This window comes from Bemisia tabaci, chromosome 7 (assembly GCF_918797505.1).
Source record: "Bemisia tabaci chromosome 7, PGI_BMITA_v3".
Lineage (NCBI taxonomy): Eukaryota > Metazoa > Arthropoda > Insecta > Hemiptera > Aleyrodidae > Bemisia > Bemisia tabaci.
This window is the reverse complement of record NC_092799.1, coordinates 51495773-51520413: the sequence shown is the minus strand read 5'-3', so window position 1 is coordinate 51520413 and position 24641 is coordinate 51495773. Positions and strand designations below refer to the sequence as shown.

At 38.4% G+C, this 24641-nt stretch overlaps 1 protein-coding gene across 6 annotated transcripts in view; it reads right to left on the bottom strand.

The window, feature by feature from the left end:
* The window catches only part of RhoGAP100F (Rho GTPase activating protein at 100F), a 144744-nt gene that overhangs the window by 7592 nt on the left and 112511 nt on the right, over positions 1-24641 (bottom strand). For 3 of the 6 annotated variants that reach the window (XM_019054793.2, XM_072302547.1, XM_072302548.1), the window contains exons 1-17: positions 14472-14726; positions 13083-13205; positions 12461-12643; positions 11813-11971; positions 10793-11064; positions 9917-10040; positions 9364-9510; positions 8279-8678; positions 7091-7157; positions 5817-5926; positions 4882-5045; positions 4039-4231; positions 3541-3663; positions 2909-3093; positions 2283-2427; positions 1599-1709; positions 213-332 (exon numbers count right to left, since the gene is read on the bottom strand). In XM_019054793.2, the coding sequence (XP_018910338.1) occupies positions 213-332; positions 1599-1709; positions 2283-2427; positions 2909-3093; positions 3541-3663; positions 4039-4231; positions 4882-5045; positions 5817-5926; positions 7091-7157; positions 8279-8678; positions 9364-9510; positions 9917-10040; positions 10793-11064; positions 11813-11971; positions 12461-12643; positions 13083-13205; positions 14472-14516 (2671 nt within the window). In that variant the 5' untranslated portion in view covers positions 14517-14726. Of the gene's footprint in view, positions 1-212; positions 333-1598; positions 1710-2282; positions 2428-2908; positions 3094-3540; positions 3664-4038; positions 4232-4881; positions 5046-5816; positions 5927-7090; positions 7158-8278; positions 8679-9363; positions 9511-9916; positions 10041-10792; positions 11065-11812; positions 11972-12460; positions 12644-13082; positions 13206-14471; positions 14728-24641 lie in introns of those variants that run through there. The other 3 variants (XM_019054796.2, XM_019054794.2, XM_019054795.2) reach the window with 3 other exon arrangements.

Genomic DNA, 24641 nt, shown 5'->3' with positions numbered 1-24641 from the left:
TAAGATGATGTACCTTTTGATACTTCATATTTCATCGCAAATAAAATTACTAAGATTATTTCGGAACTAACCTGGAGTTTTACAAATTAATCACCAAAGCAGGTGGGTCCTTGGATGAGAAGTTAGCGTAAATTAGCATCATGATTTTCGAGAATTAATGAGAGATATTTAGAGACCACAAGTAATGATAAATGATCAAAGGAGATAAATACCAGTGATAACATTGATGTCCGGAACATGATCAGGAGACAAATCGACTATCCTTGCATTTCTTTCAAATGCCTCTCTTAATATCCTTTTCTTTGTAGCTGAGCCACATAATCGGTACAGGCCTGAAAAACAAGCGCAAGAGTAAGAGCAGTTTTTTTATAGCATACCTTTGAGACTTTACAGATTTGAAAAAAAGAATAACTTTCAAAGGAATAAGCAACAAGCTTGACGAAAATATTCTTTTTGAACTCTCTCATCTATCTCATTCTTATGTGTATTTCATCATGGTTTTTTTTAGGGGGGCGGAACGGAAAACAGCGTTCCCTCTTCTTTTCACCGCAACTTAGTTGTGCCCTTAAAAAGGTTCTTTCAGCAGTAACGGTTTGTGCTTTATCATTCCATTACAATGCAGATAACCCAAGAGAGCAACATTAGTAGAGTAAAGGAGGGGTTGCGATTTGGGCCGAAATCAACTCCTACACGGAATTGAGAAATTTTTGGATACTTGGCAGTTATTGGTGCATATTTGACAGAAATAATCGAGTTTTGCCGATACTCACGTTTTTTGGTTGCAAAACAGGGGCCTAAACGTGGCTCCGGAAAATAGCTGAAATTTCGCATTTTCGTGGTTCTACCTAAGATTTCGACCTGGGCTTAAAAGTGACAGGTGATCATATTCAAGTATGTTACGTGTCTAGGTGTCCTTGACACCATATTCGAAGCTTATCACCCGTCACCTTTGGGCCCAGATCAAAATCTTCGGTAAAACCACGAAAAACGCAAAATTTCAGCTATTTTTGGCTCCGGAGCCACGTTTAGGCCCCTGTTTCGCAGCCAAAAAACGTGAGCTTCGGCAAAACTCGATTATTTCTGTCAAATATGCACCGTCAACTGCCAAATATCCAAAAATTTCTCAATTCCGTGGAGGGGCCGATATCCGCCCAACTCGCAACCCCTCCTTTTTGTTGAATTTCATTTTTTTTGTGGTAAATTTGACATATTTTTTTATTTCTCACCCTTGGGATATCCCTACATATATTCCCCATGAATCTGATTTTTCAAATCACCCTCAAAAAATGAGAGGTAAATTGAACCACTTATTTCGAAAAGGTACTAAGTTGAATTTTTTTAAAGAGTAGGCAACTTTTTGAAATAGATGCTTCAATTGCACTTCAAGTTTATATTTTATGTCCGATAAGCCACAAAAACCTGATTTATGGGGGAATTCTGCTGTAAACTTAACTTCATGACTATCACTTTACAATTATTACGGCAAAACTCTCTTGGGTGCGACTTTAAGACTTACATTCTCTTGAAAGCATTTTGCTACCATCTCACGGGTACCATCTTACGGGTAGCTTGGTTGAGCAGTGAATAACTTGACTTACCAATAATGTCTAAACCTCTTCTTTCTACTTCTTCAACACAACGCCTAACAATAATTGGAATAGAGCCTCCTTCTCTGGCAACTGTAGCCTCTAGATCTCCACCAAACAGGCCTGTAAATTTGAAAAAAAAAAAACAAAAAAAAAAACAGGGGATTAGATCAAAGTTAACAGCATGAACAAGACTTTAATGTCTTAAAAATAACAAGATGCAGGCTTACCTATCATTGTTTCAACTTAAATTCAGTTTTTTTAAATAAAAAAGGCACCACGGAATTCACACTATTGCCAGTTTTAGCTATATAACCCAACCTTTTTTTTATAAAAAGTTTAATTCTATCGGTAAAATTAATAATTATAAAAAAATTATTTTAACAATAAAAACAACAGAAAAAGGATTAGTACTTGGTCCATTTATAATTCGCATGAAATTATTTAATATTAGAAATATGTTGATAATAATTTATAAATGTATATTGATGAGTAGATCTCAAAAGTAAAAATAAACCTCAGAAAGTAGGAGATAAAAAATTTGAGACTCATTCTTCAAAGATGGTGGGTGACATTAGAAAAATTCTTCCAATTTTTTTGATCTTCAAAAGTGCCTGTTGCTGATAAATAACATAGCCTATGTGATCAATGATTGGGATAGCAGAATTGGCAGCAAATGTTTAGTACTGGTATTACCTGTTGCGCTGCGAGATTGCCTCAGGAATGTACGATATGGACTGGTGTGACGTAACCGAAGGTACAGAGTTCCTCTGGGCTCAATTTTCAAAGCTAGCTGATGGATTGGTGAATCCCTTAAGAGAGACGCTAGGTGAACAGATCCCTAAAGCAAAAAATTGCACCGTGTCAAAAAAACCGGAGAGATGAAAGGGTAAGCAAAACACTGCTCCTGCAGATTAAGAACATTTGAAATCGCAAGCGGACAAAAGAAATTAATGAGAATTGGTCACAGTTTTTTTTAAAGTAGAGAAAGTTCCATAGAGATAGAGAAGCTGAATGGGCTGATTCGATCCAGCAATCACGCCACTGTACAGCTCAGATGGAAGCAAAGCCAATACTCCACCGTTGCACTTATGGTTGTTTGAACACAGTTTAGACCTAGGGTTTTAACACTATTACAAGTCAACAACTTCTCCAAAGATAAATTCAGGTTTCAAAAGGTTAACTAGAGCTGAAGATGCTAAAAAAATTGAAAAAAAGCAGACATATACTTTTTTTCTGCTGAAACGGTGACTGAATTTGTCATTGTTACATCACTAGCTTTCTAGAAAGCTCAATTTTTACAGAGCGAAAACATTACTTACTTTGTAACATAGTTTGTGCCTATATTGAGGGTCCCAAGAGTATATTAGGAAGTCAAGTTGTTTATTCCCGACTAGATCTAGTTCAAAAGTTTCATCCCAGTCAAAAACTAGATCACCCGTTCGCACTACTGTTCGTGCTTTGTGCACCCTATCACATTCTAGTACGCAATATAAATCACGATTGCCTGAAACACAAAATCATTTTTAAGAGAATACAATCGGCACTCCCGTCAAAATAAAAACTAAAGCTTGGAAAATGAAACCAAATTAGTTATAAATAGTGACTGATTTTTGCACAGAACAAATGCCAGAGCCATACGTATTTATAACAAAAGAAACTTATGGGATAAATGTCCCGCATTATACGTAAAAAGTCAAAAGGGCAACGTCAATCAACATTCTCGTTGCTGGAAATGACTTCAGTTACCAGTGCTGACAAAGATAAAAATCTCATGAGTGATCAGACCACATGAAATGAAAGCGATTTTCTAAGCTTCGAGTTACTGGGCCTGTGATCAAATTTTATTCATAATTTTGTTACTCAAAAAGTGATTTTGTTATTGAATCATTTATTTAAGTCATTCTGGACTTCCAATGGTTTCGTAGTTGAGAAGTATCTTTGAATGACAAACCTGTTGTTTGAGAGGGAGATGGATTTCTCAGGCCTCGTCCGGCGAGTAAGTGTACCCATAATAGTCCACTGGCTCCTACTGGTTCAGGACCATTCCATTTTTCCATTTTATACTTAAGAAACTCTGAAAGAAAAAGTAAAAGAATTTTGAAATGTATTGTTTAACCAACCAACAAAAAAAAATTTACAAACCTTCACAAAAGAGCATTGGTCAGTTCAGCCAGTTTTATTAACTCCATTCTTTAAAAAGACCGATGAACTGAGTTCATATTAAGTTTGCTTTCATCATAACACTTAAGGAGAAAGATGCATTCAATAAAGCGAAAAAATGAGGCAGCTTAACTGTGCGCTTGCCAATGGCGAAACATGTGAAAACTGAACTTATCATGTCAAAAAATGTGCTACTGATCCAGACTGGATGAAAAACAAGAGCCCCCCCCCCCCCTTAAAAAGATTTTAGGTTGCACTACAGTGATGTAATTATCAACGATATACTCACCCGCAGGATTAATTTCCATAATTTTGGCACGGTCTGCTTGGTGTTTGGCTTCTAGCTCTAACAGATGCCTCATTCTTCTCAGTGACGTTGTTCGATTTGCTAACGTGTGGCGGTCGAGGGTTGAGCTTGTTAGGCCAGACAATCCAGTGAGAGCAGATAGCCCACTCGATCGATACGATGCTAGCAGTTCCGACTGAAACATGATAGATTTTTTGTGAAACTCGGCTGGTCTCACAACATGTAAAATTTGTACAGAGTGATTCAAATGTCCTACACCATTCCTACAACCCCTAGGGTTCTTGCCCCTTTCCAGGGTGATTATCTTAGAATTTTCGGGGAGCAAAAAATAGTTTCCTTTGATCTAGGAGCACGCGCAAAATTTTAAGTCTCTATCTTAATTAGACCAAAAGTTACAGGGTTGATGCCTGGTGCTGATGGAGCAGGACTTTTGGATCACCTTGTATGTAAGCAAAAACGTGTGGAGGGTTAAGTTCCTAACAGCACGTAGCACAGCCACTAATTTATTTACAGATATGCTCTTTAGAACACCTTTAACAACTTTCATTTCGGCACAAAAGCAGCAACAGTTCGAGGAAAATCAAGACTTTTCTAAAAAATAAGATTTCTCTTTGATACATACTTTTGTTAAAATCTTGAGAATCCTGAAAATATCTGAATAAAAACAGGATTGCAAAGAGGATGCCTTATTAAGTGCGGTAGTTAAGTTTGACAGTTGAAAAGATCTGAGGAAATCCCAAGGGCAACGAGGGCAACTTTTGGCAAAGATCTGATGGAATGAGTCAATTTTTCAACACCTATTAAATTTGATTTAATTTACTATACCTGTCTTGTCCGTTCAGGCAGATTTTCAGCACTAAAAGTGAACCTTTGAGCTTTTTGTTGACCTGCTCTGAGTCTATCGTAAATGGCACTAGTGGATGGAGTCCGCGACAACCATGCCCTATATTCATCAGATGTAAAGACACTAGGTGTAGAAGAAAGACGACCTGGAAATCAAACAATAGATGAGCTTAAAAATATAAATAAACAATATGCTTTGGAACTTGGTTGCAAAACATTAAACTGAAATACGTTGAGACACTTAACTAACACAGCCATGAGTAAACCACTGAATGCCATTTATGGGACAAAACATTTAGTTTAACAACAAATGAAATTGAAAGCATGATGAGGCTGAAGTGTGACACCACATGTCTTCAATGCCATGTTTCAAAATCTCTGCTCCTGATTTATTTTTCCGAAGAAGAACAAGTCAATTTCATAGCTCGTTCATGAAGAATATTCTACTAAAAGAGAGAAAAAATCAAAGAAGTTTTTGAGAAATTATGTTGACCAGTTTTCCAAGGAGAGAATAAAGTATGACTGGAAGTCTACAACGTCGCAAACGGAGATACGCTCTTGCAATTTAAGCCATTGATATAAAAAAAGTAAGAGGGGTTAAATAAATTTACATACACAGAGAATACAAAAACTCGGATTGTGTGACAGGATTGCCAGGTTTCAGACATGTTGTATCTCTTTTGTAAAAAGTTACCTTGACTTTAAAAATTTTCTTATCGATTCCTATTTTTTCAAGGGTTTTCACTGAAAAATCGCTGACTTCTCTACGGCTTTTTAAGAACGTTCAACAAGACAATGCTTCTCATAAAATAGAAGTAAAGCAAAGTGTTTGCTCTGCCACCGCTCTGATAAATCATGGATATTTGGCTTCCGCCTTCCTGAAAACGTACTTTGATATGGAAAACCATTTTACCAACCTCTATGTTTCCTTGCTATTGGCAATTCTGGTGCACTTAGCGCTCCATCACTGTCACCTTCATCCAGTAAATTATTTCTCTCGAACCTAACACTGAGAGGTGTTCTGCCACTATAATGAAAAAAAGAATAATGAATCGTTATACGAGCAGAGATATTATTTGATCCGTCTATTCCAGGCAAAAAAAGCCACAAAACATTTTTTTTGGTACACATTCGATCAATAATTTATATAAAAAAATAAAATAACTTTAAATTGTCTAAATAATTTTTTGGCACAATTTTGAAAGTTCTAAACACAAAACCGGAAAACAAAAGATGTAAAATCTCATGATTTAGAAGGAAGTATGAGGGGTGTTGTGTAGGAATATTCAACCCTTCTTTTCAACTCTTTTAAGTGGTAAAATACGCATCGATGTTGTAATGAGATATTTTTAGGTGACAATAATGGAATCGATTCCTATTAGATAGGCGTAAATCCAAAAACTCAGGAGCCCTGGTTTTTGTTGATCACGCAAGACACTGGGGCTCATGAATTTTTGGACTTATGCCTGTCTCACAGCAACCAATTCAATAAACCACTAGACAAGGTACGAATTTAAGCAATCTGATACATGTTTCTTAACCAAAATTTTACGTAGAGCACGATTTGCACGACGAAAATTCCTGAGACTAACTCCTAACGAAGATATTAACATTTTTATTTCATATTGGTTACGAGGAATTTGAACTGCCCGCTCACAAGAAACTCAAAGCTCTACAAGAGTCAAATCGCGCACTAAAACAGTTTCAGCAAGCTTTTCAATCTAGCAATGTTCATTTCCCACCATGTGTCGTTCAAACTATAGGTAAGCAATTTGCTATGCTGAGCCAAAGCGTCAAGATTGAGGTTGCCAGATTTTTATATAGCAGAGACTGTCATAATAACATTCAGCGCGCGATGTGAATTATGTAGAGCATTGAGTTTTATTCAGCGGGTAGTTTGAATTCACGCTTCAGGAATCATTAAATATCTTTGTAAGGAGTAAATTTCGGTAATTTTTGTTGTGCGCATCGTGTTCTACGTGAAATTTTGGTCAAGAAACATGTATCAGAATGCTGACCTTGTCTAGTGGTCCATTATTGATTAAGAGGCTACACCCAACCGTTTAATTTTAAATTCCGAAGAGTTACTTGAGGGAAGATTGCTCCAAATAAGATAAAATATGAGACACAAATGATCTTGGTGATTTTAAAATAGTTAAAAAAGAGGTACATAAGAGGATGATAAACCTACCTGGATTGAGATGTGAGGGAGTGCCTAGGAAGTGAGTTTGATCGAAATGAAACCCCTCTTGTCAGGCCTGAAAAAAGTTGATTAATGATTCAATCATTTTAATTTAGTCCGGTATTTAGGATTCAATCAACGCTAAAACATTAAACAAAAGCAGTATAACTCCCGATCACTTTCTGTGATGTACACATCTCTCACAAGTCTGTGTATTGGGTACACATCTCTAATGTAGGAAGTGGCTTGCTACAAAAATTCTCATGGTCAAAGTTACTGATGAGAAAAAAATGAATAAATAAATTAATTTTAATCGACAATCATTCAATCATTTAATACCATTTTTTATCTAAAGAGTTAAAAAAAAATTACCAACCAAATATAATAAAGGATGTAAGTCTGAGCGATAAAAATATTGCAATCAATCACAGAAAGTGAGCGTATGTATCAAGGACACAAGACAGGTAGAACAATTGGCTTTTCCTAACTTTTTTGCATCCTACACCGGCTGGTTTGGGGCTAAGAAGCAAATGTTTATGTTACAGCCCTTAACCGGCAAGTGTGAGACACTAAAAAGTTAGGTACATAATTTCAACTCACCTACCCATTTTGTGTCTCCGATAATAACCATTTATTCCATGATCGATTTATCAATTTGCAATATATGCAATAAATGTGCTCAAATGAATCTTGGTTGGCAAGTTATTTGCATACTATGTTTCAAAATATCAAAATAATCTAATGAGGCTGCTATTGTCCAGAAAAAGCCGGCTCAAAACCTGCGTTTCTGCATATCTAAAAAAATCTGAGGGCCGATCTCTTTTTGCTAAAGTATTAGGGGCCTCATTGTTAGAGAATGCTGCAATCACTTGCTGAATGTGGCTTGAATGTGGAAGTCATCGGCCCTGAATTTTGCGCATGATGCGAAAAATTCAGCAACTATTGTTGGCGACCATCGAATAATGCCGGATTTTTCTGAACCATTCGAATAGATTTGATACACTTCTGGATGAAAATAACTCGAATTCGCAAAATTTCAGCTGCTAGGCGATGACTGATGACTTTCATATTCAACTGCCAAATTCAGCGTTATGATTTCAACATAATATTGGGTAAAATGCCATTTGCAGGGACTTCGGCAGCCTGATAAATGCAAGAGAAAAAAAACCGATCTTATGGTGAAATTTTTCTCCTTACTTGAAACAGGAGGAGAGGGTCGGCAGTAATAATAACTAGCTCTTGATGATGAGGAACAAGTCGCCTCTGTATCAGAGGCGTAATCTAATGCAGGTCGCTGTCTCCGTGGTAACAAAGTTGAGGAAGGTGATGCGTTGTACTGGTCTCGGCTTCTTGAATAACTGCCACCCATTCCTGTACTTGCTCTAAGGCTCGATCTCAGTAAACTCCCAGAATGCCTTGCTGGTAATCCATTGCCATAGTCATATTCAACTCGAGGTAAATGCTGGTCAGAGCCTGAGCGTGGCATGGAAGGACCTCGGTTGCTAAGACGACTACTACTTCTACCCGTTGTTGCGTAGCGACTAGAACCAGCCCCGTAACTTGAGCCGGGGCCATTTCCAGGATTGAAGGGATGAACCTGGAAAATGAAATTTAATTCAATTCAAGAAGATAAACTTCACAAGTTATTTCGAATTCCAAACAAGAAAACTACAATGGATTATGAATAGCTAGACAAGTATACTCCTGGGTAATAAATTTAAACTTGCCACTCGCAAAATAACTGAGTCACCAGTAGGTAAAGTCAGATACTGGAAACTTTTAAACATTTGGCAAATAAGTGGAGTTCAGTTTCATGGGGTTTTTTCTCTTCTGCGGTGCCCAGTATTTTCCAACTTGTAAACCATATTTCAGGACTCAGAAAGAAATATTCCACTGAGAAAAAAGCCAAAATTAATTAAGTGACTGACTGAACTCAAGCAGACTTTAGTTTTTTTATTGACTGGATATTTAAATTACCAAAAACATAAATCACTAATTTTTTATACTTACTTATTAAATTTGGAAAATTGAAAAATATTGGAGATTTTGATGAGAAAACATGGATAAAGCACAATAACACAAAAAGGCTTAATGCTCTCTTCTAACACCCCCCCCCCCCCTCTTAAGGAGGGTAAACGTAGTTCATGATCAGTCCGGTCCCTCGGTCTGATTAGTGATTTTTCATTGTTTACAAAAATAAATAATGTAAATAAATGGAAAGGTTTGTGAAATAAAATGAATGAACTACTTTGGCGAAACAGCTCAAGGAATCTAGGTCTTACTTTTTCTGCTAAGGACTCCAAGGTGTTGGGGTAGGATTTATCAAAGGGTTGGAAATGCTGCGGTTTTGGTTGCTGAGTTACGACTGGTGGAGGTGGCGGCTGATATGACCATGATTTGTTGTCTGAATTACCCATTCTTCTATCCAACTGTAATGAAATAAAATGGATATTACGAATTTTTGCTTTTAGGCAATTCCTATGACTTTTGTGACCACTTTATTTCTTTGGGAATTAGAAAAAACGCAATTGGAAAAACTCAGGAAAACTCCTGTGAACTGAGGTTTTTTTCTACTTTTGAAAAAAATTTAATTTAAAATTACTGAACAAGCTAGTTCTTGAATGTTTTACAAAAATCATCAAGGTTGAAAACCATCATAATTTTACTTTTATATGGCTTGTGACTATTCCACACTACATGGACTACAGTAGCAAAGCACAGACAAATTTATACGCTTCGAAAACTACTTTTTGATGAGATGATGATGTTAGTCAGGATAATTTAAGATGAGCATTAATAAAAGGTTTTACTTTAGTATGTATGAATATTACTTACAGTGGCAGCATGAGGTCGAGAATTATAGTATAAAGCACCTGACCCTATGTCACCATTTGTATCTAACGAGCCAAGTGCTAAATGAGATCTAGACTGTCCCACTCGGCCCCTGATTTTTGATTCTCTGAAAACAGGGGGAAAATTTTTTTGACAGATTAATTAAGAACAGAGGGATACAAGTCTTTGACTGGAGCTTCAGAGAACAAAATTATCTGCACAGCACGTTACTTTGTCTCAAGTAACTGGGAGGGAAACTGAATAATAGCTTCACTAATTTCTGTAAATTTTACTGGATACTTTTCATAGGATTGCTTGTTGATTGTTGATAATAAAAAATGAATCGGGGAAAATAAATAGAGATGATGAAAAGCATAAAAAGAGTGGGCCTTGATATCACTAAAAACCATTTTGCATTGACATTTGTGCTTTTCCGGCTGTCAAATTTGAGAAATAATTAAAATGAATGTTAAAAGCAGAACTCATTGTGGGTAAGCAGACACTTCTTCTCTTTTGACTATCAAGCACAGTAGACGGTTTAATGCATCTACGCAAGGCAGCATTGTTCCCTTTGGTCAAACCTTGATCGCCTGGACAGCAACAATTTTTTCACATACAAATGGAAAGTAAACATCAACCTTTGGCATAATCCACCTTCTAGATGCGGAAATGCTATTTTGAAATCTATGATCGATTTTAAGGAGCGAACTAACTTGCATCAATTACTCAAATGTGTTTTCAGTAAATTGACATTCTGAACAGCCAATTTCTCTTTGAAAATCGATTGGTGCCCCTGGAAGGGGCAAAAAACTAATGGTTACCTAATCAATTAAATAATAAATGAATTAATTATTATTAAATATATCAATGGGTACCTACCTATTTAAATCAGCAAATCGATGATTATTTTCTTCATCTTCCTCATCGTCTTGATCTTCTTCCCTAGTTAGAGACTTCTTGATCACAACAACGGGTGGAACTTTAAGTTCTAGAGCACGAGGTTGAGAGGGCGTTCCTTGTGCTTGTCTGAGGCCTTTGACTTGTCTTGTAGCGAGAACAAGCCGACGAGGAATTGACATAATAATTACAACATCGTCTAAACTCATTCTTGTTACATCGACTAAATTAACGGCTAAGATTTCATCACCAACCTGAAAAATGTAGCAAAGTATTCACACATCATATGAGGTACATGAAAAGTAAAGTAAATAAAATTGTAGAGGATCTAACTCAATTAAAGGTATCATTAGTGTAAGTAACGATTGATCAAATGAAAAAAATTGAGGATATGTGCAAAATTTCTTCCAATTTAAATTTTCACATTTATTATTCTACTGCTGTCCATTTTCCCCACCAATTAATTTTAAAAAACTCCCTGGTCATTTTTTCTTCTAATAAAAGCTATTTATCTAAAAATGTATTTGCAGCCTTGGCTATTTTAATGTTTGCTACTGACTTTGAAACATTTTTCTGAATTTAAACAGATGTACTTTCATCTCTTTGGATGTTTTCTTTTGATCTTCAAACCACAGAGTTGATTAAATCTGAATGTTTTTAAAATCAAAGCTGTTGATTTGAAAATGCATTGCCAGCATTACTCATCTTTCAATTCTTGCGACTGACTTTGAAAAATGTCCTTTGATTCAATTCAGAATATACTTTTAACTCTATGATCTGATACTTCGATCTACTCTCCCACATCTTTTTTTCATGATTGGATATACATACGTAAACGGTGAAAAATAATAGAGAAAAATTTGACTTGTACGCATCAAGACAGAGGTCACTTGTGAACAAGAGAAGGAGTCCCTTGGGTAGCTGCTTAGATAAATCACAGCCAGCTGAAAAAGTTAGTTTTTTTCATAAAACCTCTAGACAGGAGAATACAATTGCACTTACTTTTAAGCATCCGCTGTTGTAGACTGCTGATTCTAGGGCAATTCTTGATATAAATACACCATCCGCTCGATCAACTCCATTTCCTTCCCTAATATAAAGTCCTAAAGTCTGTCCTGGTCGTTTTACAATTTCAACAAAATGTACCGAGTGTTGGGCGTCCTTAAAAAAATTGAAATAAAATAAATTTAACCATTGCTACAGTATTGAACACAAAGAGAGATTAAACTCATAAAAAAAGTATTAATTTTTTTTTTTTTTAACATTGTTCAAAATATTCAGATTTTTTTGAAACTCTATTTCAGGGATTGCTTGGTCATGTCTCTCTTGTAGGTATCTAAATTGTCATGAGTAGCAACTTCATTAACTTAGATTAAATCAATGTTTATACTTGCTTAATTAATTAGAATATTTTCGACTTGATGTGAGAATTATTTCATTGAGAGGTTCAAAATAACATCCAATGAACTCCAAATCTATATTAAACTATATAAATAATACATTTGCTTGTGTCTTTGAATCCATTTGAGACCGTCCTAAAAATGTGTTCTGCAATAAAAGAAAGTACTTTTAAAATAGCAATAAAAAGTGTAATTTAGGAGAGGAGAGTTCAGATTTTTAAATGAGACAAAAAGAGAAAGGTCCACTCACCTGCATGGATAAAAATCTTTTGGCCAGCTCAGCAGCATTTTTCCCCATTGATCTATAATCTAACATTCTGACAACCATCTCTCCCCTCCTTTCAACGGATGCAAGAGCGGCTGCTATACTGCCATCCAATTCATTTTCAATTGTTTCAATTTGCCTAAATATTTCATTGGAGATTCCACTGACCTGCAACAAGTTAGTGTAAGGAAATTACTCCAGAAAAATGATAGAGCAAGAGTAGCCGTAGTAAAAAAGAAAAGTAAATCAGTTTTAAAAGCGTACTGTAGACATGATTCAACATTCATTTGTTAAATGCCTTTACTATACAAGTAACTGTGCTAGGATAAAGAAAAGGTTTTGATTCTATTGAATTCTTGTTCAATATTCAGCGACATGGTCACTGGGTTCTTCATTTTAGGAAAGTAGAGAAAAAATACGCAATCATTGTACCTTCATGCTGCAGAAAAATTAAATTTTGAAACATTTTGCACAGCCCTCTCACTTTTTTAACCTTTTTTACCCCTTCACACATCAATTTAAAGAGAAAAACAGATATTTTCTCGTTTTGCAATTGAGGTTTTAAGATCAGGCAATTTAAAAAGCATTCAGAAAAATGAAGACCAACCTTCCTAAAATCTCCTTGGACGACCATTGGTAAGGGGTCTTTAGGCCGAGGTCCCATATTGGTATTATTAATTTGAGGTTGTCGTCGCGGGCTAGTGGCCAGATCCACTTGTGTTTCTCGCCCCTGCACAAACGGAAAAAAAAAAACAATTAGACAAATTTATATGCTTGATACAAAGAACAAAAATTTTTGACAGGAGGCACATCAACAATGTATTTAAAAATTGTGGCACAGGAAAATAAAAGATAAAAAAAGGGAGATGAATTCATGGCTCAGGAAATTGGATTCATGAATTAAACAGGGGTCATCCATAAAACTTAGAAATATAAATCAACGGCTATCAAGGATGAGGAGAACGTACAAAAAGTATAATTAACATTGTTTCAGCATTCTCCTCTTGTTGTGCCAAAAAGAAAAGAGAGGGAAAGATCACACTTAACATAACTGTTAGCATAACTGTGTTAGACTCCATAGTAAATTTGGACTGGAAAAGTCCCTGTCTTTAATCCAAGAGAAAAGTTGATGTATGAAGATCAAGAACTTTGCAGTGCTGAAAACTAAACATAGGAATATGTTTTCTGGAGGAAAATTATGGCACAATCCCTTCTCTGCTTCCCCTTCTCAAAAACTGCTCACGTCTTAATTGACATTGGTTGAAAGAGTCAATCATGATTGGTTGAATGAGGTTTTTTTTAAATGTATGCTTTAGAATGACAAAATTAAGATGTATTATTGAAAACCTGTATTTGGAAATGATAACAGACACCATAAAATATTAGATGATGCTTGAAGAGTTAATAAGAAAGAAAAAGAAGCAAATTAGTGATTTAGGTTTGGGAGATTTTTTTTAAATGATTGAAGACCAGTTAAGAATTCATTTTTATGGCGTTATCACAACTACCCAGAAATTCTAAATTTGGATATGAATTCCTACCTAGCACTACTTCGGGAGAAGGGAGGGGGGGGGGGGGGTTAAAAAACCTACCCTAAACTACAAAGATGAGGTTAACACTAAAAAACTAGACTAATGGGGAGGGGTATAAGATGGAGGTGGAGGCAGAGAAAGTTCAATAGAATAAACAGATGAGTAAATGAATGATGCTGTAGTTAAATCACAGCAAAACTATTCTCATAAATACGAATTTGAAGGGGAGAGAGATGACAGAGGCTGGTGAATAGAGGAGTGATTTGATTGATGCTGATAAAGTGCAAAGGACAATGGGATAATTTCGTCCATTCTAGGGAGGACATCCATTCGAGGACGGATCCTCCGCCAACGCACTTTCAAGAAGAAGGAAAATCAACCGGGGGAGTTTTAGGATCCACACATTCCACAAACTTGCGCAACAAAAGCACTGAAGCACACCAAAGTATCGGGTCGGAAATCACCTTTCTGGTAAAAAAACACCCCGAACTGGAGCCTTTATCACACATGATAAAAAGTGGCCGAGGAATCTAATTAAACGCAACACCGAGAATAGATCATGGAGAGAGGCGGGAACTGCGAGGGGGCACTTATGCATGTAAAAGAGATTCGCGGGGGTTGATATGATAAAAACTAGGTAAACGTAACAAAAATTTCATATAAAAAAAGTGAGCCTAAAAATGTTTGATTGAGGCTCGGTCCGTCTAGCCGGGGGAGTAAGCGCTGAGCGAGAACCACTCATCACCCTCGTGCGCGCGCACTTCCCCGCCCTCCCCTCCCGCGCGCGGGGCCACCGCCGCATCGCGACGCCACCCTTGAAAAAGGAGCGTCGCGGCGCCGAGGGGGGCGAGGGGAATCGGGATTACGCGTACGCTCGCTGGGGTGCTTGGGCGACGCTCCGCCGACACTCGAGGGCGCTGGCGTCGCTTCCACCCTCCGAGAGAGCCACCCCCGCGCAACCGCCGCGCCGCGCCGACCCGCCGTGGAGCGCGCCTGAAATTACTGTTGCAGTCAACTTTGACCCCTGGCTCCCGCGGGGAGGCCATTGTCTTGCCTTTGCGTCTGCCTCTCAGAGAAGCGCCCCGCACTTGAGATCAGATTCCAGAGCTAAGCTCCCGTCCCAAGGAAAAAACGCCGTAGGAACCTTCAGGCCTTGCCAAATTCCCTTCGATAAAAAACGAATTTCTCGTTAAACTTGTGAATATTTTCCTCTCAATTTTTCAGATAATTTTGTTCTCAATGTCATCTAGAGCCCCTGAAAATTTCAAGGAAAAAACTTCATATCTTCCCTGAAAAATAGACATTTTATTGAAGGAATTTTGGCAACTCTCGAATGTTCATACGGCGTTCTTCCTTAGTACGGCAGAGCTCCCGTCCTTAGGAAAACCGCCGTATCCACATTCCAGAGTTGCCGAATCTCCTCTCACAAAAGAGTAATTTTTCAAAATAGTTGTCAATATTTTCCTTTGAAATTTTCAGGCACTTTAGATCAAATTCCGGACAAAATTCTCTGTAAAATCGGAAGAAAAATATAGACACATTTTCCCGCAAATTCTTCATTCGTTGAAGGAAATTCGGCAACGTCTGAAGGCTTGTACGGCGTTTTTCCTTGATACGGCAGTAAGGGCTTTAAATCTAGACCAACCAAAAATACTTTTAGGCCGTGTTTGCAGTCGCTCCTTGAAAAGCTTCTTCCCTTGGGTGGCTTCACGTGGTTTTCATTGCCATTATGCTGCCATGCTAAGGAAGAACGCCGTATGGACCTTCAGACGTTGCCACATTTTTTTTCAATAAAGACCTAATTTACTGGAAAAATTGTGAATGTTTTTCTTCAATTTTTTCAGACAATTTTGTCTAAAATGTCTGAAAATTTCCAAGAAAAATACGCATAATCTTTCTCAAAAACACATGTTTTCTCCGGGGCGATTTGGCAACTCTCGAATGTTCATACGACGTTCTTCCTTAGCATGGCAGTGTGGGAGGTTAAAGGATATTCGCCGGTGAAACTCTGAAACCACGTATCTCGGTTGTGGTGTTTAAAAATGTCAGTTCCTACTTTATTCTTTCAAGAAGGAACACATCAACATAATTCCTTCAAGTTTTTTGAATTCTCCTCGCACAGGTGGAAAAAAAATCACGGAGGTTTTTAAGAATTGACGTTGAGTAGTTCTCTATTAAACAAACGCACTATGACAGAAAGTCCGCAACGTCGCAAGCCGAGATAAGTGGTTTGGGAGCTTTCCCGTCGATATTCATTTTATAATGGCATAAAAATGAAACTTCTGAACGAACCTTAAGTAAAATTCAGCAAAATAACTTCGAAATGAGACCGTAGCAAGGGATAACGAAGAAATGCCCTTTGCAAAAACAAAAACACGGAAGTAAAAATTCCGTAATTTTTACAAACTAGTATAGGGACTAAGTGGGAATCTACCATACAATTTTAGAACTTAGACACGTGCTTTACGACTCTAACTATCGACATTTCATTGCCAGAGGTGGACAAAATTGCAGGCGCTTCGGGAATCTTCGTAGAAACGCCTGGATACAACTATTCGTGTTCGAGGGATGTCCGTGTTGCATACACAAAAAAGTGGAGGCGTTTTGATCTTCTTCATCACAGTGCCTGTGCACGCCTGGCTGGAACAATTTAAGATCAAGGAATGTCCGTATGCATAGAGCAATCCAAGAATTTTTAAAACTTCATGAAAATATATATATTTAAAGCCTATTTAAAATTTTACGTCGTTCTCCCGGTTCCCATTTGAAAAATTTTGTAGACTATTAGGATTCAGCAGATTAGCAACAATTTTTTTCTCCATTTAAACCCATGAAAATGTATCAATCGTTGAGGGGACCAGGTGCTCCGACAAGAATCGATTATTTAGCATAGGTTTAAATGGAGGAAATCCTGTGTTGCCAAATTGGTGGATCCACCCCTGGCGAGGCCTCTGGAGGAGGGAAAGCTGTTTAAGTAACGAGTATGAGTGCGACCCAGTGGCCGTTCTAGAGCTTTTCATAGGCCGCTGCTGCAAATTTAAGCGGACACTAGACGACATTCTTCCTCGATGCGAGCATAATCAGGACTCGACCGCGTATTTCGCTTACCAATTAACAGATTGACATGGATCTGAGTGAAGCACCGCCGAGTATTTTAACGCGAATCGGTCGAGAGCTTTGAAGTTCATTCATCCGGATTCCGGGGGGGAGGGGGGGGGGGGGGGTTCGGCGTGTTTGTATTGTTCGAGACGTGAAATCGAACTCTCGATTGCCGGAATGTCCGCTTAAATTCCTCCATGATCCTCCCGCGCTGCCGCACTAAGTAAGACAAAACCCCGTATGAGCGTTCCGAAGTTGCCAAATCCTCGAGAACAAAAAATATTCCTTTCTCAGAAATGAATATATTTCCTTGAAAGTTTCGGATACTTCACATCAATTGCGGACAGTAGCGTGGCGTGAATTGCGATATCGTCACCTTCCAGGCAAAGTATCACAAGCGCCATGCGACGTTTAAAAATTTCCGCCACCATTTTATTTTTTTACAGAGAAATTGTTCAACGAAGCTGTCCGAAAATTTCACTGAATTTTCTTTGTGCTGCCGATAAAATTTAGTGAAATTTCCAAACAGATTCAACCAACAATTTCTCAGTAAAGAAATAAAATGGCGGCGGAAATTTTTAAACGTCGCATGGCGCTTGTGATACTTTGCCTGGAAGGTGACGATATATCGATTGTTATGCCATTTAAACCTATGGTAAAGAATCGATTATTAAGGTGTTCACTGCGAACACCCTATTTATCGATCCTTTTCCATGGGTTTAAATGGCATAACAATCGATATATCGCAAAGCACGCCACGCCACTGATTGCGGACAGAATGGAGACTTCGCACGCAAATTTTTTATTGCTGCATCTGAAAGTGCCTAAAGAGCTGATTTTGCAGCATTTTTTATTATTTTTTTCTTATAAGGGAAATAGTATAAAAATGGATTCAAAAGCGAGAAAATGCACCGCCTAGTGATGTCATCTACCGGCATTTCCCATTTAAACGCATGCACTTTAGCAGATTAGATCATTTCGTCATATCTTCTCCAATAATTGTTCAACTTATATGAATCGAGGGTATCCTCGTGTTCAGCTCACTTAGTACCGTCCACTTGAACACGGAATTCATCAAATTTCAGACACCTGCAAATTCTCCATTCCCCGAAAAATTGGGAGGAAAACTCTTACAAATGTTGCAGGAAATTCGCATTTTACTAAGGGAGATTCGGCGAGACTCGATCGCTCTTACGGTGTTTTCACTTGGGAAGTTTTCGAGGTTTGAAAGCGAAACCTGGCGTCGACGCCAGGTCCAGCTGCAATGCGAAACGGAACGCACTCGCAATCAGTAAATAAACGCAGTGCTCCCCTCCCCCCCCCCCCCTCTGCTTCTTAATCACTCAGTCACTGCTGCGTTGCGGAAAAACCACGTAACCAGGGTAGGGTTTTCATTGGAGTTGTGTGATTCTTGTCCAGTCGGGAAGGACATTACGCGACGGGAACAGAACAGATAAACTAACCATGTGCCCCATGCGCCACCTAACTCATTTCAGTGCTGCCACAAATACCCCGAATTCTCTCTGGAACATTGGTACATGACAGGGGCAAAGACTCTTTGAACGGACCCAAGGAAACAAGTTGCGATTTGATCGGAGAATGTATCGCGATTTTACCTACGTCGATTTATTGCAATATCATCGGTTATGAAATTGCGATAAATTTCTACTTCATCGCATAAAGTTGCAATAAAATTGCGCTTTTGCCGAAGACAAGGAATTACAATATTATCGAACAAAAAATAGTGATAATTTGAGATAAGATTTCAATTTCATTGAATGTGATTTTATAGAGATGAGATTGCGACAAGATGGAGGATAATCGCTCAAATGCTGACGACCCTAGCGATTGTTATCGCCAAAATATCGTAAAAAAGACTTAATTTTAAAATATCGCGATTTTATGGTTAAGAAATGCTACTTGGGAATGGGGTCTCATTAATAAGGTAAGAGTAATCAGAGGTGAGGTTGTGTAACTCCTTGTGTTCCTTGCCGGAACGAAGCGAAAGTGAAAAACTTACTGCGTGCAACTATTCATGCTCCCAAGCAGCTGAAATTGCCATCACAGTTATTGAAGGCGAACCCGATGGAATAAGAGTTTACACTGAGAATTGGTCTACTATTGCACGTAGGATTGATGATCTGTTTTCAATACTCCCAATATAAATATAGGTTTCCCAACAAAACAGCGTAATTTCATTTCAAGGTTGCAAAATTGATCAATATGATTAATTCAGTTATTAACGAGAATGCAACTACGCAAGTTTCGTCCAAAATTGTACTGATTTATTCATATTAAGAAAACAAATCAGTAAAATTGTTAGCAAGAAATACCCAACAGCTTTCTAGTAAAAGTATAAAATTTACAACGTTGAATTGAAGTTACATCCTCTCGTCTGAAAAACGACAGTATGTTCGCTTGGCCCATTTCCATTCAAATGACGTTTAGATGCTGTTTTTACGGTCGTATGGTATGGTAAGACCCAGTTGGATTGCGAAATATAAAACAACAAATACTTCCATACGCTGTAAAAAAGTGTATTAAGGTGATTCGTCGAGCTCAAGTGATGTGGTCGAACAGGCATGCGATACATCGCATCGATTAAGTAAAAAATCTCGGCAGATTTTGAATTTTTAGCAAAAAAAAAAACAAAAAAAAACAAAAAAAAAAAACGATAACCCCTGCGCATGAGCCGAAAGAATCATTCTAAACCCAAAATCGGCAAAGTTCAGAGAAATAAAAACAGAATAGTGTTTGGAAAAAAACCTCGCATTCGATTTAGCTATCGATTTCTGTATCGAATGCGAGGTTTTTTTCCAAACGCTATTCTGCTTTCATTTCTCTGAATTGTGCCCATTTTGGGGTTTAGAGTGATTCTTTAGGCTCATGCGCAGGGGCTATCGTCCATTTTTTTGGCTGCTAAAAATTCAAAATCTGAAGAGATTTTTGACCTAATCAATGCTACATATCGCATGCCAGTTCGACCACGTCACTCAAGCTTGACGAATCACCTTAATATTTTCATCTTTGAATTATAGCCTTGAAAATTTCACCCCGCGTGACGTCAGCTCCGCGATTTTTGCATGTGATAGTCTAGTCTGGCAACGTCGCAGAGATGCGCGGTGCGGATACGCCGCGCTGCCGCCGTATCATAACGCCCGCGCCCGCTGCAATAGCGCAAATAATTAAATGGAACCATTCAAACACCCCCTCCCTACTACACCCCCCCCCCCCACCGCACGGTCTCCAAATTTCTGGAAAGGACCTCGATGAACCCCGCTCCCCCTCTGTCCGTTGGCACTAGTGCCGAACTGCCGTGCTAAGGAAGAACGCCGTATGAGCCTTCAGACGTTGCCAAGTTTCCTCCGATAAAAACCGAATTTACTGGGAAAATTATGAATATTATTTTCCAAACTTTTCAGAAATTTTTGTACGCAATTTAATCTAAATTATCTGAAAATTTCAGGGGAAAATATGCATGAATATTGTCAAAAATCCATGTTCTATCGAGAGCAATTTGGCAACTCTCGAATGTTCATACGGCGTTCTTCCTTAGCACGGGAGCGAAGCCCTTGGAGCCTAATCGTTTTATGATAAATGGAGCGAAATGCCTCAATAACTCCGGGCCGCGGGGATTCCGTTTTATGGTATCGTAAAAACATTAGCAGTTTAAATTCCCTCTACGACGCTTGCAAGTACGCACAGTTCGCACAGATTAGTGAATTGCAGAGAAAATTAATTTAAGCGGGACACCGGGGATTAAAAACCAAGCCACTTCAAAAACCCCGCAGCGCTGGATTTACGATCCCACCCCCCCCCCCCCCCCCCGGATTAGGATCTTGTAATTCTCACCATTCTAAGCACTGAAAAATAGTTCAATCCTATCAATCGGGAATTCCGTGTTCTACATCTACCCAACTACTCGCTTTGTTGAACAAAATTATTTGGTTTGTTAAATCCAACATTCGGGACAGCAGGCCGATTATTGAAATATATAGACAAAGCTTTAGATAAAGAAGACATGAGGAGTATAGGGCGGTCCTATTGGTTGAAATGGGTTGTTCGTATGGACGAAGGGGGTAAATGATGGACTATAACTATCGGGTCTCTCGTGGGTTTCCGTTAGTTAGTCTACTACCTATGTCCTTTATCCATTGCAACCACCTGTTTCCACAAGTAGGATCCCTCCATATCCTTTTTGTCTTCTTTGTCTATTGCTCTGTCTATCCATGTCTATAATCAGCCTGCTGATCCGTTGGCCTCTTACTGTGTAATGGCTATGCTGCCATGCTAAAGGAGAACGCTGTATCAACATTCGAAGGTTGCCAAAGTTCCCCAGATAAAACATGAATTATTGGCGAAAGTTATCCATTACTTTGAAATTTTCAAAAATCTTAGATCAGTCTAGGTTTTTTTTTTTTTAAATTTTCTTTTTAACAAATACAGTTTGGCTTAGAGCAGTTATCAATATTTCATTAGTTCTGATAATAGTTGCCTTTGTAGACTATATCTTACCGCGAGGACAAATGTTATTTTGAGTGGCTACAGGTATTACAGATTTGATATCGGCCATTACAGTACGGGGTGAAATTATTGTTCACTGGATCAGAGGAGAATTTTCTGTCAATAATGCTACGCCAAACGGCGCTCTTCCGTACTGCCGTGCTAGAGAAGAACGCCGTATGGCCCTTCAGACGTTGCCGAATTTCCTTTGGTAAATCACGAATTCTCGGGAAATTTTTTCAATATTTTTCCATCAATTTTTCATGTAATTTTGTTCGCAATTTCGCCTAAAGTTTCTGAACATTTCAAGGAAATATATTCATGGCTTTCAAGAAAAATTCAACACACATCACAACAACACATCAATCATAACATCAAAACATCAAATCAATCAAATCATATCATCGTCTTAAACATTTTATCGAAAGAAATTTGGCAACTCTCGAATGTTCATACGGCGTTTTTCTCTAGCACGGGAGTACAAAATGTTATGACAAAATCTGGCAACATGAATACCAGGGCATCCTGAACAGAAGAGCGATAGCGAAACAAAACTGGGTTAAGCAAACGTTGATGACTGCGGAAAATCACGTTTCCCAGGGCGGACGGGGATGACATACCTATACTTGACACAGAGCGCAGTGTTCCATCAGACGAACGCTCCCCGAATTTCTATTGGAGCCCCTACAAAATTGTGCTTTTTACCGCAACATGTGGCGCCGTTATGGGGAAGTTGAAAAACAATTACGTTGACCCCATTTCCGGTTGCCAAACTGCACCATGAGAGGTATGTTCCGTCTTTCGGGGATTGCGTTTCTCAAGGAGGAGTGCGCGAAATCTTTGGAGGTTCAACGTTGGCTGTTCAGTTCAGAGCACGTTTCCCCGAGAAATATTCGAGATTTAACGAGGTATAGGACCTTCTACGAAAAGGAATGTGAAAAATCGATGAGCTACGGGTGTTTTGAAGTTATGGAGGTTTATATCATGTATCGGCATGGTATATGACTGTATTGCTAGTATTTTGGTTTAAGACATACGAATGGTGAAACTCCCAAATGTAGCTCGGTTTGCGACGTTACCGACTTCTTGTCGTACTTTACTTTTTAGACGAAAAAATACTCAACGCCAATAATTAAAAACTTCTGCCATTGTTCTTCTCTGTGCGAAGGAAATTCTGAGAAAACTCGAGGGAATTATGTTTTGATAACATCAACTGGACGTATTTCTGTCAAACAGAACTATGTGCAGGTAGAAAAGATGGAGTGTGCTCGTTAGTGCTTGGGCCATAAAAACCGCCGGTCCAGTTGCCGGGCTTCCGCTTTAACTCATGAGCCCTGTCCACAACGCTCTTGACACATGCCCACGGCTCATGGAGTGTGCACATAGTTCCGTTTGACAGAATATAAAATGCCGCTTTTCTAATTTAGCGAACGGAACTGCGTGTGCCAACTGAATGCAAAACTCATGAGCCATGGGCATGTGACAAGAGCGTTGTGGACACGGCTCATGAGTTAAAGAGGAAGCCCGGCAACTGGACCGGCAGATTTATCACTAGTGCTTTATATTTCCCATTCATTCACAACGGCCCGAGCACTAACGAGCGCACCCAATCTTTTCCACCGGCACATAGTTCTGTTTGATAGAAATACGTCCAATTGACTCATTACTTGGAGACTCAGGTGACCCTAATGAGTAAATAATAGTAGATTGGGATGTGAGATTTTGCCCAAGTATTTTCCGGACGAACGGACAACGGTGGACGAAAAGACGAGCGGTCACGAGATGCAAAACAAATACGAGAGAGTGCTGCATGCGAAACAGAGACAGAAATCAATGAATCCTCCAATGTTCTGCATGCGATTCGAATCCGGTGGGAGTTTTAATATTCATCGTCTGATATTTAAACCCGAGGAGTAAAGAATGAAACACCCCAGTTGACAAAACCGACTCGAGTACCGTGAAAACTTTCTTTTCTTTGGGGCAGCCATGACGGAAACTTCCTCCGTTTCCGGCGGCTCCCAAGGATTCTTTTCAATTCTATCATCGGGAGGGAGGAGCCGCTATGGGGAGAGAAAAAAGTAGTCGAGCAGTTTAATTTCTCAAAGTAGAACACTCGTAACGTTTAAAATCTTGCGAGATTCTTTTTATTTCGCCTGCGGGATGTGAAATCGCTTTTTATTACGGTGGATCCACTCGAGAATTCGTCGTTACGCGTAACTTCATTTCCGGATTGCAAAATTCGCCTCTGCAAAAAATTGAAAAAACAGAGGAAAAAATGTTAAAGTTTTTGGAAACACGGTAGGCTTGTACCTACCCTGAAGTACCTATGTGAAAATCACGAAAGCTTGTCTTTCTGGCATTATGTTTTGTCTAGTTCCAAATAAGTGCCTTTAATAAGGAACCATTTCCATTGTTATACTGTTGAATTTTTCTAGTTTCGTAACAATTTTTATTTTGATAATGCTATAAAAAGCGACCGATACCTGCTTTAATCACAATTTACTGCATTTAAGGCTTTCATGGGGAACAAAGCTGTTTCGGAAAAGACTTAGAATAGAAACCAAAGGGAGGTTTAAAGAGGCTCTGTATGCAGTGGCATAAAACGAAAAAACAGGAAAATTTAGTGAAATTCAACAAGATACTTTTAAAAATGGACTGAGTTAAGCAGAAAGGAACCAACCCACATTTTGGAAAAAATTGAGTTATGAGTGGTTTTGAACTCAACCACTGCTCTACTATCTATCGCCAAAAATTCTAGGTTTTTGTTGGAGAACATTTTGCAGAAATTGAACTTGAAGTTTATCTTTTACATTGAGTCTTATGCAGGAGCCAAACTTTAAACCTCATTTTCTCGCTTCGATCCCGATGTGGCTTGGTTCCTTTCTGTTTAACTCCGTCCAAATAGTTCTTAGCGAGGGATTACACAGATTTGCCACTAAAAACAAAAATACAATCGGAAAAACGCGATGACTTCTGATGATGAAAAAATTCAAGACAAATGCGGTCATAACTGAAAAATTTTAAAAATTCTC